At 27.7% G+C, this 17,714-nt stretch overlaps 1 protein-coding gene across 1 annotated transcript in view; it reads right to left on the bottom strand.

Moving 5' to 3' along the window:
- Positions 1–16,964, bottom strand: part of LOC142322704 (uncharacterized) — a 154,125-nt gene extending 137,161 nt beyond the window's left edge. Inside the window, exon 1 of the mRNA XM_075361780.1 lies at positions 16,805–16,964. Coding sequence (XP_075217895.1) covers positions 16,805–16,891 — 87 coding nt within the window. The 5' untranslated portion in view covers positions 16,892–16,964. The remainder of the gene's footprint in view (positions 1–16,804) is intronic.
- Positions 16,965–17,714: the final 750 nt, after the last annotated feature.

The following is a 17,714-nucleotide window of genomic DNA, read 5'->3' as shown; positions in this document are numbered from 1 at the left end:
GCACAAAGCGATAACAGATACTTTTTGCTCAAATTTTCAGTTAGAATGCGATGCAAGTTGTTTTAAGAATTCCAGTGATCTCCTCAATTAACCTGGTAGATGCACAAGATCATTTCCAAGAATTTCAGCCACTTTTTGAAAGTTTTCTTACTACTACTGTGATGTGACTAAAGTATACCTTGCTAGTTAATTCAAGCATCCGTTCACAGATCGCATTAGTAGTTACACGAATATAAATAATGTAAATAATAATATAATGTAATATAAATAGTCACCTTTCTGTGGGACGGACTGTGTAAATATAAATGGTAATATAATGGTTATATAGGGTGATATTAACAATAACCCAAAGGTTTTCAATTTATTGGTCGACGGGCTAATACGTAAATACCTAATCTTAATTATGAATGTCATTACCTGGACGAAAAAAATATATATATATTTCAAACGTATACACTGAAAGATAGGTATAGTAGACACGCGAATAATTTACACGTACACTGAATAACAATTAAAAACGTATTTAATGTAAAACGAAACACAGCCAGGCATAGAAGCCACGCAAAACTGTTTCTTACTCACTCGAACATATTCGGCTCCCCCACCACGACTTCACCCGAATGAGCGCATCTCCTCGGAACCTGACAGATCAGACTGCTCACTACCCAGTAGACTCACAGGCGCTCGGCTAAACTCGGCTCGCCCGAATTAAAACGAATGAGCATTTTACTTAGAGCCTGACATACAGACCTTTTTTAATGCTCATCCAATAGTGCGCGGCGCGCCTAAGAAGTCACTTTAAAAAACGAAGTGGATCATTTTGTGGGTCTTCAAAGAAATTGGAGGAGGAACTGAACTACGCGTAATATGAAATCCATAGCGCTTCTTTTATTTTTCTGTTTAGTTACACAATCTCTTAACTTCAATTACTATAAAAAAACAATAGTTTTGAAAAAATGTTACTATCGAGATTATAGAAGGATAATTAACTTACTAGAAATACAAATCAATATTTAATAAGTTTTCACAAATATATTGTGAATTTAATTTTTTTCTTAATTATTCCTAATATTTGAAGTACCTTAAGATATGTTTAAAAATATATACATACTTTATTCCATAATAAAGTATAGGTCAATGTAAAAATAAAATGCTCCGAAAGTACCAAAGGAAACAATACCAACATAACTTTATCAATAATTACTGACCCGTATAAACAAACAAAAATATGTATACAAATAATTGATTACCAATTCAGATTACAATTGATGGTCTGATAATAATTTCAATAACAAATAACACATATCCCATCATAAACAAACCTTAAAATGTAATTAAATTCCTCCGCTATGAATTTAGATTTAATTAAAAAGTTGACATCATTCCTGGCCTTCCAACATAAGAATTTAAATATTAAGAAAATATATATATAAAAAAACAAATAAAAATTGTCCAAGATAAATCCCCTAAATCTAAGATTTATGACGTCCACCCGTATATAACAATAGCCCAGCTAAAGATAGAAGAAAATATTCATTGTAAAAAGAACGAATAAAATTCGAACGTCAACACGTACGTACGTTATTCGTGCGGCAAAATTGATGATAAATTGCAATGAAACGAAATAATATTTTTAGGATAAGATAATTTTATAATTTTTTTTTTTAATTCTTGTAATTACTCTGAGAAAAAACAATTATTCTCTAAAAAGTCAGAAAAATAAGGTGACTAACGGAAAATCGGAGAATAAAACATTTTGTTTAGAATACTCAAGAAAATTGTAAAAGTCTGCAAAAAACTTCATAATTAAAATTACAAAAAAAACGAAACAAAATCAGGTAATATTATGGGGGAAAAGATAATCCAGATAATATTAAGTGTAAATCTGTTTAATTTCTAAAAAATAAATTCCAGTTCAGCGCAAAAAAAGTCATACCACAAACATCTCAAAAATTTATTAAGTCAAATTCCGTTCCTATAGACTAGCAAATTGTATTTGTTTGGTTGAGAAACAATATATATTACTTTTCATGTGTGGCGAATAATTAAAACCGAAAAAAATCTATTTATAAACTAACAGATCTGATTCAGGCTTGACTGTAAGATGACAAGTATTATCAATCATGTACGTTAAAATTTACAAAAGTACCCAAGAAAATTATAAGTAAACAAACTGACAAAATGTTGATCGATTGAAGTCAAAAAGTAGGGATTTAAAATAATCGTAGCGCTGACAAAAGATATTGAGAAGTATCCACTAAGATACAGCGGGGAAGAATCAAAACTATATATAAATAAAACCTTGAAAGGTGAAACTGGATTCCATCCAGAAATCAGACAATTTAAAGGAATTCTTTCATCGGAAACATCCATCCCCTTCGTCTTCAGCTACAGTTAGTGGTGATTATGAAGAAATTCAATCAGACTGGATTTTGCCACTGCAGTTAAGCTTTACCGTAAAGCCTATAATAGTTACCGAAGTAAGCAAATTACTAAGTACGGCAGTTCTCATAAGCTCTGGATATAGTTAGCCCAGGATGCTAAGAAAAAATTGTTTTCTCTATGATGCAGAGTAGGGAGATCAACACTGTCATAGTAACAGAGGTGTCAAGAGGGGACCGAGAGTGATATGGATAGAAGGGGGAAAATTAACATAGAGAGGGAACACATGCGTAGTAAGAAGCATTTCACATTTTCCAGAAGTGGATGACCTCTAGCTACCAGTCTTTGTTATTCAATTAACTGCTTCAGTTTAGGTGAAATTAATTCTCTTCAATTTTTGTAGAAATTAAGGAGGGGTTTTATACTGCACATACATCATTTAATTTTTTGCTTATGTTTAAGAACGCTCTATTAAAAAAAAAACCACTATTCTTTCAGACCGTGAAGTTTGTTTCTAGTAAAGTTGACAATCTGTCGATCAGCCCTTACAACGGTTTATGCGCTGATAAACCGTTGCGGGGAGCAGTTCTAGAGTAATGGTTAGTACTTTTGGTAGAAGTAATGAAACCCACCGGGTTGGTCTAGTGGTGAACGCGTCTTCCCAAATCAGCTGATTTGGAAGCCGAGAGTTCCAGCGTTCAAGTCCTAGTAAAGACAGTTATTTTTACATGGATTTGAATGCTAGATCGTGGATACCGGTGTTCTTTGGTGGTTGGGTTTCAATTAACCACACATCTCAGGATTGGTCGAACTGAGAATGTACAAGACCACACTTCATTTACACTCATACATATCATCCTCATTCATCCTCTGAAGTATTATCTAAAAACGGTAGTTACCGGAGGTTAAACAGGAAAAAGAAGGAAAAAGAAGGTAGAAGTAATGAATCTTTTACTAAAGTATGATAAAAAATTGTCGCTCCAAAATAAATGATAATAGTACCTTAACGCAATTTAAGGGGAGTTAGGGAGAGAATAATTCTGGTGGGAGATGGTAACTTATTATTGGTGCAACGCCATGCTAAGAGTTAAAAAGGGAGGGGATTTTAAAAATATCTCATTGGCCTTGGCATAACAACAGTTCCACCTTTCTCCCATTACATATACTTTGATCGTTCCCTCCACTGCATACATCTACGCACCAGATACCAATAAAATTAAAGGAATTGTTAACGGTAATCTACATAAACACTGTCTTTACAAAGATAACTTTGACAAACTACTTGTATTAAACGTAATACTATTTCCAAAATAATTATTGCAGTTATGAAAAAACAATCAAATACTTTTAATTCTTATTACACAATGTCGTATTTGATAACATGCACTCGTATACAATTTTTCAAATCAAATTACTCCACTAGTTAACATAACATAAATATAATTTGAATGAAAAATAATTTGAAAAAAAATGTTTCATAAAAAATTCGTTAGTATCAGGTATATTTTCCAAGAATATCGTGTAATAATAATAAGCAACAACTTGCATAAATAAACAAGTTTTAAAATTAATTACACTTTAACTCATTACACAACCAATATCAAGATATCTTTAATAAAATTGAAAAAATTGAATAAAAACATTTTACAGTCTCTCTAAAATTCCATAAACATATAATTAAACTGATATTTATAATTAAAAAATAATAATAAACAAATATACTTATAATATCGAAAAATACATTTAATTTATATTTCTTATTATTCGTTAAGGAATTAAATGAGATAACAATTCACTATAGCGTTATTAGGTTTATAAATTATTACGAGATTTTAAACTTGAAAGATATTATCAAGGACATACAACAAACCAATAAAAGTTTTTATATTACACGTTCTACGTTATATATTTCTATAAATCTAGCAGTATCTCTTTGGCAATAAAAACAAAAAAAAAGTTATAAGGAATAACCGATCGAGACAAAACATTTCAGTATTAATACGATACTGTGCTTAGGATTGGGTTCAATTCTCGGTTAAGGGTCTAGTATTTTTCAACCTTTAACTCATTAAAAATAAATAAAATATTATTAATTAAAAAAAAAAAGAAATCTATATTACAATCGATCTTTAATAAATCATGTAAATCTATCGAAGCAGTAAATAAACTACGAATTCTAATTATAAAAAAAGGGATAAAACCGTAAGATTTCTGATGGCGAAAATCCTTGTCCAAGATCAACAGGAGATTGAAAAATACTAAAACAATTATAAAAAATTCTGACAACAAAATTGTAATACTTTCCTGGCACTGCTTATTTATTCTTATATAGTGGAAAAATAATTATATATATAAAAAAGCTACCTAAGATTCCTTTTTTGGAGTGGGGAGTATAATTAATGATGAAGTTTTATTGTAAAATTATCATTACATGTTTAAATAAACCAAAGTTTTAAAAATTCCAAAAATTGATTTTTTTTCTGCTCCCCCACCACCATGTCACTTTCCAAAACCTTTTAAATAGAAGTAACTAAAAAAAAATTCCACTAAAAAAGTACAAACAATAAAAAGTACCTAAAATCTCTGTTTTTTGGTGGTGAGGGGTGAATTACGATGAAATTTTATTGTAATATTACTAAAAGTTTATTATTTAAACTTCTAATAACATTAAAAGTTTAGTAATTTGGTAAAAATATGCAACAAATTTTAACATTTGTTTAAATTTTTTTTACTATGATGGGTTTACCATGGGTTATGTAAGCAAAACTTTGAGAAAATTGATCCTAAAAACCCCCACCCACGGATATATTGACCCCAAAATTTTACCAACAAATTTCCTCATATATACGAGTCTGTACAAAATTTCATCAAAATCGGTTTATCCAGTCAAAAGTTATTAAGCTTCAAACACGCCATCCCACATAAGCATGTATGTAAGAACATAACCCTCTGCTTTTTTTTGTTTTTTTTGTGGTCCCTGGGTCATGAAATTTCGAAAAATGAAAAAAACCGATAGCCCATGTTTTGACTGATTACCATACTTTTCTTCTTGAACGTAGCTCTAGAGATACAATACCAAAAAAGTAAATACAAAAAACCCGCCTTCTAATTCGGATTTCACTTTGTCAAGCCTAACAAAGAGGAGACCATTAAAGTCACCATCTCATGCAGCCTACACAGGCACCCGACTACAATATAAAGTGTAGAAATAATACTAAATTTCATATCGCAGACTAACTTATTTTATCCTGAAAAGATGTCTATAAGAAAGAAAGAATAACTTGTTCAACGATATTTTGTTTTTTCGTAATTGTTGTAGGTAGATGTGTGCACAAATTAGTAGTTGGGTTTTTAATAATTATTTTATTTAACGGTTTTTGTTGTTTCCGTAAGTATACCATTTAATATAATAGTCATCTAGATACGATACTGTTTTTTTTTTTTGAAACTACAATATGCTCTTCAGATAGTATTTAAACAACTTTTTCAGATGTTTTGAATTTTAATACTTTAAGGGGTAAAAACACAATTGTTGTTTTTACATTTTTTGTCGTTTTATGCTACCGCTACAGAAACAATCTTTATGAAATTTGGTACATTGTGATGGTAATTTATGTTTGTAATTTTGATTATGTCGCGAGCGACGGGAAATTTAAAAAACAATCAGCGGATCCTGTACTGACCAAACTGTTGCTCAGAAGAAATTACAATAGACTGATAGTTTTCAAGCATGAATTTAATAAACACAGAGTGTTACCCTAGTTTTACTCCTGTCCCCCCCCCCCCAAGGCTAAATATCCCCTGACCACGTCGGGAAAGATAACCATATAGTGCAGGCGAAGCCGCGACGGGGATACTAGAGTGTGTGCGTGAGTGAGTGATTTTACATATTATACATAATTACGACTTAAATTTTAAAAAAAAATTGTATACATAAATAAATATTTTATAAATGGTTACAAAATAAAAAATTCATAACCACTTCTAGGAAAAGAAGACTATGCTTCTATCACATCAAGAGAATGCACACGTAGAGAATAGCTGAAAGAATCCTAGAATTCATAGAAAATAGAAAGAGAGAAACAAAGATACAAACAGGTAGTGGAGGACGTGAGAGAATACTACATTCAACTGGAAGTGATCAATAACAGACAAGAGGTCAAGGGAGTGGTCCAGAATATCAAGAGCTTATAAGACTGCGCAAAGAGAAAGAAAACAGAACCGACTACCTAATCAGATGAACGAAAAAACCTCCAATTCGAGAGAACGAAGAAAATAAAAAAGGATTGAAAAAGAAACAAACTGATAGTGTAGTACATATCAGGTTGTAACGAACAAACATTATTCACATCTCTATATAATAAAAAAAAATTCATACAGATCATCTCAGTAAAGAGTATATTACTTGACGGATAAATAAAAGAGAGTGCCCAGCGTTTGCCTGGATGGATCAAGGGAAATTGTGGTAATAAAACTTTGATCAGTCCAGCGTCTCAAAACACACATAATTATAAAAAAATTAAAATAAATAAATCCACATAGAAATGGTTAAAATATATATTAATAAATAAAAATATAAATAATGGAATTAAAGTAATTAAATATCTTAAGATACTTAATAAATAAAACAACTGCTAAATAAATAACAATCAGAAGGCGTTAATAAAAATATGAGCACTTTAAACAATGATTACTAAAACTTTAAATGCAAAGTTTATTTTAATTTGGTAAAAATATGTAACAAATTTTATGTAACGTTTTTCGATTTTTGGAGTATGGGAAATTTTTGGGTAGATTTTTAATCCTACATATATTTATTTCCTACATATAATTAATTACATGTAGGAAAATTTAGTATTTGGTATTTTCCCGGTGAATCTACAGCTAGACTAGTTATACTAAAGGGAAAAGTATGGTTACCATGTCAAAAATGGGGTACCGGGTATTTTTTTCAAATCTTTACCATTTTAGTGTCCAACTCTGAGTAGTATATCCATACAAAAAAATACACATGTATATATATATATATATATATATATATACGTACGTGTCGTACTGCTTTTGGCCTTGTATCTCAGGACTGACCAAACCGATTTTCTTCAAATTTAATTAAAATATTTCTACATATGGGATAATATTTTCGATAATATTTTTTTTTCAAAATTCGTTTTGGGGTTGGGAGGAGGATAATTCAAAAAAAAAATAATTTTGATTTTCTTCACAGGCATTTTAGAGATAAATTTAAGCGAATTTTTTTACTACAATGCATATATAAAATTGTTTTTTTCAAAAATCAATCCCCTCTTCATAACTGAAGTATATTGTTTTATTCTTTTAATGTTATTTCCCATCGGTTTAAATATTTTTCAAACATTTTTTGAAAGTTTATACTTCATATATAGAGCTATCAAGAAATTCTATACAATTTTTTTTTTAAATAATAGACCCCGGACCTAAAATACAGAAAAGTTTTTGAAAACGCAATTCTTCTTATTTTAACCTTTATTGAAGGGGGTGTTAGATTTAGAGAAAACTTTACATGAGGAAATTTGTTTTCAGAAAAAATGTCCCCACCTCTAAAAAATATATATATATTTTTTTTTTTTTTTTTTTTGCTTTAACTCATTTAATTTTTATTATTAATAACCAGGAAAGTCGTATAATAATTTTCCAGCGTTTTTTAATTAGTACTACTAAACAGCAAATCGACAGAATAATATTGTTACTGAAATATAATAATATTCTATTTCATTAAAAATAAATTGTGGGAAGTCATTTAAATAGGTCGATATAAGTAATCAGACAACTGGAAAGGAAGCATAACTCTCTCGTAAACCGACATACTGTGTTTGAATCACACGAAGCTTTTTTTTCAACGAGAGACTATTATTTTACGCGAAAACTTCACATTCTTAAACATAAATAAATGGATAAATTAAAATCTTTAAATCACTAAATAATAGTTTACAACGTTATCATATTTATGAGCGCCAAAGTATAATTTAATAGCAAATTTCTAGAAACCTAGAAACTGGTTATGATTCTTTGAGAGAGAGCTCCAACAAAAGACGATATTTTATTTCAGATGGGAATATTATATAAGCATAATAAATATTTAACAAAGATGACAAACTTTTTAATAAAGCCTCTTCACGAAAAAAAAGCAGTAGGTTTGATCTTGTTGCAAATTATATCGATCCATCATCTTAAGAAACTTTTTCATCCAATAAAAATAGTAATTAATCGGAATTCTACCCCTGCGATTAGTAATGTTACATGCATCTGAGAATAAAACATTTCCATCTGTATTTAAAGATAGCTAAAGTCCACGGTTAGTTACAGTTATACCATCTCAAAATGTGTAACAACGAATGATTTAAGATCAATAATAATAACAGAAGGGACGATATATAAAATAACATATAGATACAGAAACACAAAATGTCACAGAAGGATAACTCAGCACGTAAACTAAAATAGAAAGTTTTTCCAGTTTTAAATAATATAGAAAGATTTTTGGTCCTTACGAATTAAAATATTTTTTCGGAAATTAGAAATTTAATGTACATATTAACTAATTTTCGAATTTACATTCGCTTAATACATTTTTTTTAACAATTAACGTTATCCTATATTGTTTTACGCTTAAAACAATTGCACAAGAAGACCAACTTTTCGTTTCCGACGCCCTCACTATTTCGCACTCAGAAACGCACTGATTTTCAGAGTGCAATGCAGTACATAAATTCGATTAACGAGTAGATCTTACACACAAGCATTAAGTTTCAATTCACCACTGTGACTCATAAGCGCGTAAGAAAAATACACCACGACAACTGGTCTCATAGGATGAATAAAATCATCGTCCGAACATCACCAAAACTACTACATAAATTTATCTAAATTTAATTGAAATTTAGATATTGCTGTAGTATATATTTGATGTTCATGTGAAAATTTGACGAAGATTGGGTGTTTCGAGTTACGCTCAATTTAAGGTCAACAGACATACATAGGCCTATATAACATATGAGCACATGGACCAGCTGTCAATATATATGATTTTTTAATTTATTTATAATATTATATAAAATACAAACCACCAAACACAGTAATTAGAGAAGTTCTAATTAATACTATCTTCAGTTGGTATTAAATTCTATTTTTATAACATTAAAACTTATTATTTTTAATAATTTGTCATATCGTATGGAAAATAATATTTTTCCAAATATTGTATAGTTTACTTCTAAAATATTATTTAAACTACGACAATAATGGAAAAATATGGCAATATGGAAAATATTACAATTATCATAGAGATGGAAATTTATCCATTATCATAGTTTACTTATACAATATTATTTAAACTACGATAATAATGGAAAAACATGGCAATATGAAAAATATTACAATTATCATAGAGATGGAAATTTTTCCATTATCATAGTTTACTTATACAATATTATTTAAACTACGACAATAATGGAAAAATATTACAATTTCCGAAATAACATGACTAAAAATAATAACTTTTAATGTAATAAAAATAGCATACCAAAGATGCGGAATATTGCGAAAACTAGTTATTGAAAATTAATAAGGTTACCTTATATTACTGTGTTTGATCGCTTGTATTATATAATATTAAATTTTATTATACACTAATATATATTATAATAATATATGTGTGTTCATAAAACCCGTTTAAAAAGAATTCAGGAGATTGTCCCCCACATCGAAAAAAAACTTTACATCAACATATGTCCCAAAACGCTTAGTTTACCGGCTAATCTGCTATTTTCTATTTTTACCATAAAAATTTATTTCTCAAGAATTACTAATCGTACCGAGCTGAAATTTCGTATATTGCTAGAGTACCTAGAGATTTACTTATATAATAATAATGAACCTGATCTCTCATTTCATTTCAAAATGGCGGCCATGTAAACATTTTAATTGTTAATATCTTTGCTACCGCTGGATAATTTAAATATTAAGTTATTAAAAAAAATGTTAAGCATTTTATGACAAAGAAAATGACTCCTTATTTATTCAAATCCGTTTAAAAATAATAAAATAATGACAAAAGATTTTTAAAAAGTGTATAATTGAATTACCCGAATAAAATTAAATAACTCGACACGTTCACAACTTGGATAATTTTATCGTGTAAAAAATTAAAATGTAAAATTTTATAGTGTAAAAAAAATGTTTTAATTTAATAATATTGCAATAAAATAAAATATTATTGAAATCATGAAAATATTAAAACAATAAATATAGTTGAAAAATAATTTGCATTACAAGTTTTCGTTTAATGAACAGACACTTGTAATTAAACGAACTGATTTTTTTTTCAATTAAAATTTATTTAACAATAAATTATCTATCAGATAATTAAACATTAATAAAAAAAATTACAGTAGCTGTTCAAAATGAAAATTGGTTTTACAATCTACAGTTAACACCAAAAATGTTGCCATAACTTTGTTATTATGAACATAACTGAATAAATAAGGAGTTATTTTCTTTGTCATAAAATGCTTAACTTTTTTTGTAATAACACAACATTTAAATAAGCCAACGATAGCAAAGATATTAACAATTAAAACGTTTATGTGACCGCCATTTTGAAATGGAATGAGAGATCAGGTTCTTTATTTTTATATAAGTAAACCTCGAGGTATCCTAGCAGTATACAAAATTTCACCTTCACACATTCCATTTCAAAATGGCAAATAACCATTCCTGAGAAATAAATATTTATGGTACAAGTACAAAACGGTAGATAGCCAGCCATAAACTATGCGTTTCCAGAAATATATTGATATAAAGCTTTTTCTTAATTTCGATGTGCGGGACCATCCCCTGAATTCTTAAACGGTTTTATAAACATTCTGTATAAATATAAAATGAATCCCTTGGAACACACAAGTCCAAAAAGACTTATGGATAGCTGCTATCACACCAAACGATATAAATGACAGAAACATCTACAAACATACAATGTACAAGTGGTGGGAGGAGAACCAGGAGAAAGAGAAAAATAGAACTGGTACAAAATGACAGAAGAAAGAAAGCAGAAGCACAGTCAAAGAATGAAACTCCACTGGGTAGCCAAGAAGGAAGAAGAAAACAGAAGAAAAACAAAAGCTCACACTGAGTGAAATTGCCTTGTGTAGTTCTGGCAGGGCTCAGACATAAAATAATAATAATAATGATAACATAATGTAATATGTAATATATAATAATATAATGTATATGATGATAATATAATGTAATATTAATAATGTTATTGCAACTAGCCCTTAAAAATTGAAAATCCTTGGTTGGTATAGACTTAACTGGAACAAATGCATATTTTACTAGTATAATTTGATTTTAGGTTTCAATCAACAGAACTGTTCCAAAAACAACCTACCTAAAAAAAAAAATAATGCCAAATTCCAAACTGTTAACTGAACCTTGATGAGACCATACAAAAAAAAGTACTAAAGACAAAAAATATCTTTCATAAACAATAAAATTTAATAAAGATAAACAGATTTTTAAAAAAAGTTATAAGTAAAAGAATTTTTTTTGTAAAAACCTAAGATTTTGAATTGTTCACTGGAAGAAACAGGGAAATCCTAACTTCCTAACAATTTAAATATAACATATATATTAATTTAAGCCAAGCAGAAAATACAATTACATGAAATAGTCTAAATACACCTACTATTAAGAGTGCAATTGATTGAACATTTTTGTAAAAAAATAAAAAATATAATTTTACATGGAATTTCAGGAAAAGACTCCAAAATAAGCAAACATTAACAAAATAATAAAGCATTTATAATTATCAACTTTATCCATTTTTTTTTTAATACCACACAATTAACATACTCCTCCGTAAATGAAAAGTTGCTTGTAGATATAAAAATACATTATATGTGCAAGTGTAAAATCTAAATAAAGAACAGCATTTATATTGTTATCTCCCATTTTTTTAAATACTTAACAAAGTAAGATATTCTTTCATTTGCTGTTGGTGCTTCCACAATCATAATGTAAGTAATAAATAATTAATGAATGCCATTCAAATGACACAGATTTCTTTTTAATCCACCAAAATAACCTTTAAAATGAAGTTCAATTTAAAAAAATTTATACAGATTTATATATTAAAAAAATATTCAGAGTTTCACTTTTTTAAAAAAATAAGTTCGCCGCAGGGAATCTTATTTTAACAAAATGAGAACTAGTGACCCTCAGGGTCTGAACAAACTGCAGCCTTTCTTTTATTTAGAAGAAGAACCTGTATGTGGGTAAACTACTACCACACACTATATATTATATATATATAGTGATATTATATCAACTGACTACTGACCTAAAAAGAAAAAATTAAAAAAACTTAATTATGTTAGTCTAAAAGTATTTTTAAGCATCTAAAATGAAATAAAAGGCTGACAAAATTATTTATAATAATACATGTAAAAACAAAAATTTATTAAAAGAAATATATATGTATAATAATAAATGTAAATCTAAATTAGCATCGATTCTAATAAAAGAAAGGCAAGAAAAATAAAAGGCTGTTTCAATGAGAAAACACATAAACATTACGTAAAATGCACATGTAATTATAAATCAGATACAGAAAATATATAGTATACAATCATCATAGAATATATTTAGCATTTTAAATTAGTTTACAAGAAAGATCTAGAAAGAAATGCACAATGGTTAACTTTAGGGCAAAATGAATAATTAATAACATTTGATTATGATTTGTTATGCTACAATGTAATTACATGAAAAGCTGTGCTTCTGCATAAATTATTATATGGTCTAATCAAACTGAATTCCTAATATAACACATAAAAATTAGTATGATCAAAAAATCATAAATTATCAACTTATCACTTATATCTGTTATCTCAGCGATGCAGCAAGAATGTTTAAATAATATTTTGTATATATGATAAAACTTAATACAAAAAAATGTATTCTTTATGAGCACGTACAGGAAATAACACTGAATTAATGATTAAGTGATGCATAAGCACGTGAATTTAATATTTCCTAGGAGCAATAATAATGTAACACATCAAGAAAAATGTAACTTATCAAATATATTTCAGTTATTTCATTACGAACAGCCTCAAAACTAATTATGTCACGCTGAAACTCTGAAATAACCATTAAAACTGCTCATTATCTATTTAAAAAAGCTTGCCGGCTATGCCGACCAAGTCATACAACACTGAAATATTTAATATTCAAACAAACAACAGAATATATATTTTTTAAAGATGAAGAATATATTTTGAGGATTATTTTTCTAAAAATATTCATAGGTATAGACTAAGCTTAACAGATTTGCTTAAGTGAAGTTTTCTCTAAATCTAACACACCCTTCATAAAGAAAAACAAATTTCAAAACATTTTCTGTTTTTTGGATCCAGGATCTTTATTTTTAAAATATTGTACACATTTCTTGATAGCTGTATATATGAAGTATAAAATGTCAGAATATTTTTGATAAATATTTAAACTAAAGGAAGATAGGCCAAAAGAACAAAAAACCATATAGTATTTTAAGAAGTCGGTGTTCATCCATTAGTATCTTACTTTTTCTGTTAACCATCATAAGGTATTACTTCAGAAGATGAATGAGGGTGATATGTATAAATATAAATGTACAATCTCAGGTCAACCATTCCTGAGATGCATGATTAATTGAAACCAAACCACCAACAAACACCAGTATCCACAATCTAGTATTCAAATCCATATAAAAATAATTTCTTTTAATAGGATTTGAACCTTAGAATTCTCGACTTTGAAATCAGCTAATTTGTGATGAATTAACCACTAGACCAACCCAGTGGGTCGTCCATTAGTATCTGGTAGAAAATTTTTTAGTATCTAGTAAAAAATCAGTTTGTTAACACCAAAAATTAAAGTTGGCCATTACAAAATGATTGATCAGTATATCATTTGTTCAATTCTGAGTACAGATACTTTTTTCTCATGAAATTGTGGGCGACATGGATGCCACTGCCTGGATAGAAGCATCCAATTGGATGGATTTTTATTTCCTTTCATTGTCTCTCTTAACAGATTTCCTTTTTTAATTATTAAATGTCTTATTCTATTCTTGATCAGTTACTCTCAATAGTTTTTGATTAAATAAATTTTTATTAAATGTGCACAAAAGCTAACAATGTGGTTTTAATTATCTAATTTTAATACAGTTTTAAAGGTTGTTTTAATTAGTAGAAATTACCATAAGAATTAAAAATATATTATAAATTTTATAACTATTTATTTTTACATATAAAGCACACTTATTCAAAGAAAATATACGTTTATATTTTTATACACCGCCCCCAAACAATAAATGAATTACATATCTATCATATAATATTTATTACATTTTGAATATAAAAGTAACAAGCAAATAACTTTCTGACACTGTAGAGATAATCTAATTCAAATAAGAATTACCATTAAAAAAAAATCATAACAAGAAATGTTAAATACTAATTATTAATGAGAAAATATCATATTGAAGGCAAAAACTTTTAATAGTTTTTCATTCTAATAAGAAAATATCCAGTTCTAGGCAAGATTCTAATCTGGATCCTTATAACCTGATACTTCCACAGCAATATTATCTCAGGGAGTAGAAAAAATTGAAGGAAGTCAGTAAGGATTAATCACAAAAACTGCAAGTATAATTAACCAGTTATGCAGATCATAAGGTTAAATAATACTAGACATACTGGGGATTTATTATTGCTTAATGCATATAGAAATTGACAAATTAAAATTGATGTAAAAAGGTACTACCTACCAATAGCTTCCATGGGATATAAAAACTAATTATATTGACTGTTGTATAATTTGTTCAAGATACAAGTTTTTATCAGCAAAATGTACTGATAAAGTAAATAAATATTTTATTCTGCTCAGTGTATAATAATACATTATGTAAACAAACAACAATCACAATTAACTTGTACAACATATCCACAACAGCCTCTAATAAAAATAAATAATGAAGCCCACATATATACATTAAGTTAATTTTATATAAATAATTAAAATGTTTTACAAAAGTTTTGTGAAATAGCAATAATACTAATGAAAGATATGTAGCAATTTCTTACTGTTCCATTGGGACTGGTCAGCCTGTGATGGGAAAACAAACAGCTAAAATATAATTAGGATAATATGCTATTGTAAAACAACAATCTCAAAATGCTTTGAAAATAATAATAAAAATAATTAATATTCCACAATCCAAATATTCCTCAAATTTAAAATTAACTAATAGCATCAGTTTATAAAACTGGAATATATTTTTAAGCAACGATACCTAACTTCAAAACATCTGGAAAACATCTGAATTTCAGAATTTCAAAACATCTGGTAATCAGCTGTTTTACTTTATTACAATATAAAATTAATCACAAAACACTAAAACAATAATAAAGCTTGTAAATCATTGTAGTTTTTATAAAAAAATACAATTTTTAATAAACATTTCATCACAACCAACCCAATAATTTGGATAACAAAAATAATAGTTGGGTAGTAAACACGCAAAGCTACTTAAAATGAGAAAGGTGATATTTCTATTTTCATACATTATGGGCTTGAATATTTACCAAATGGCAACACATTTCTACAAACCATATGTTAAGTTACTGGACACTAAACATTTTTTAAAAAAGGCACATATAATTTTTAACGTTATAACATAATTTAAAAATAAAAAATCAATCTAAAATTCTAGTACATTAATGTTTTAAATAGTTTAACAAGTAACCTATCATTATCTCAATCTAAACAAATACAATAACTTGTTATTAAATGTTGATATATATTTAATAATTTAAAAAAGCATGATTATTTTAGTATGGTAATAAACAAAACATTGGTAATTTGATTAGAATGTATATTTTTCATCAAAAAAAGTATTAAATAACATAACGAAAATTCGTAAAAAAAAATGAAGATAAAGATAATAGTGAAACAAAAACACATACCGAAACAGTACTTAAAGTAAATAACAACGGATAATTAATGAAACCAAATTATATAAAAAAGTTTAACTTATTTTTAAAAAAGTATTAATTACATGAAAAGAAATATTTATCAAAGCAACAAATTGCTTTTGAAAATAAAGTATTGTTATTTTAATAGAGTAAACGTATTAACCAAATCACTTTAATATTAATTAAATTTATAGGTTAGGTAATTTTTTATAGGTTAGGAGAAACTGAAGAGACGTATCTGTTGTCATAGCAACGTATGAATAACCTGTCATCCAAATCTTAAAACCATGATTACCATACCATTATGTAAAAGTTAATACTAAACAATCAACGGTTTATTTCAATAAATATAGTTTCTTAATTCTAACCTGTTTTATCTCATCACGTAGATTATACGAAGTTGAATAAGATTCAGGAGGAAACATAGGCTTAGGGACATCCATTTCAGAACACATCAACACAATAAGCTACTATTTCACCTATAATCTCACAACATAACCCCTCCACTTTATAAACACTGTGCTATATGAACGGAGGAATACGAATACCGCTGCATGCATGCCGTGCGAGTTTTACGACATACTACCGTAGTCAAAAGTACAACTCACCAGATGTGTCTACATAGTTAATAGTTCCACCTTCATCTACCGAATTTCATTATACTATACATGTTATCTAACTTAATTATCTATTATATATAATGGCTTATAGATAACAAGTACATGTTCAAAAATTTCACGAAAATAAGACTTTATTTTCAGTAATCGTTGCTACTATTACACCACAACAGACTTTTTATAAAGCGCAAAATTGAAAATATTAATACTTTTTTCAGTAACATGATTATTTTATTATGTTTTGGTACCATATTAATATTAAAATTTCTGTTTTTACTGAAGAACATACTTTGTGATATATTCTCATTCTATAATAGAACGAGAAATCATCGAACTATTATTGGCGATATCTTAGTAAGATCGTTGACATTTGATACAAATATAAATTTTAGATTTTCCAAATATAAAATAGATATTTACAAATTAAATGCAACAGATGTAAAAAATGATTTTTTCTTTATTGAATAAGATAAATACTTGTTTTTTTAAATTTTATTTTATTATGTAAGCACTTGAAATAAGGTTTGAAAATAATTAAAATTATAACATTTCATATCCTTTTTGATTCAGAAATTTAAAAAAATTTTTTATTTTCATTCCACTGTTTTATTCATTTAAAAGGATATTTTATCAAATAAAACGAGGTTTAAAAATTATTAAC

Source organism: Lycorma delicatula, chromosome 4 (genome assembly GCF_047948215.1).
Source record: "Lycorma delicatula isolate Av1 chromosome 4, ASM4794821v1, whole genome shotgun sequence".
NCBI classification, from domain to species: Eukaryota; Metazoa; Arthropoda; class Insecta; order Hemiptera; family Fulgoridae; genus Lycorma; species Lycorma delicatula.
The sequence above is the reverse complement of the archived record's forward strand: the minus strand, read 5'-3'. Positions and strand labels throughout refer to the sequence as shown.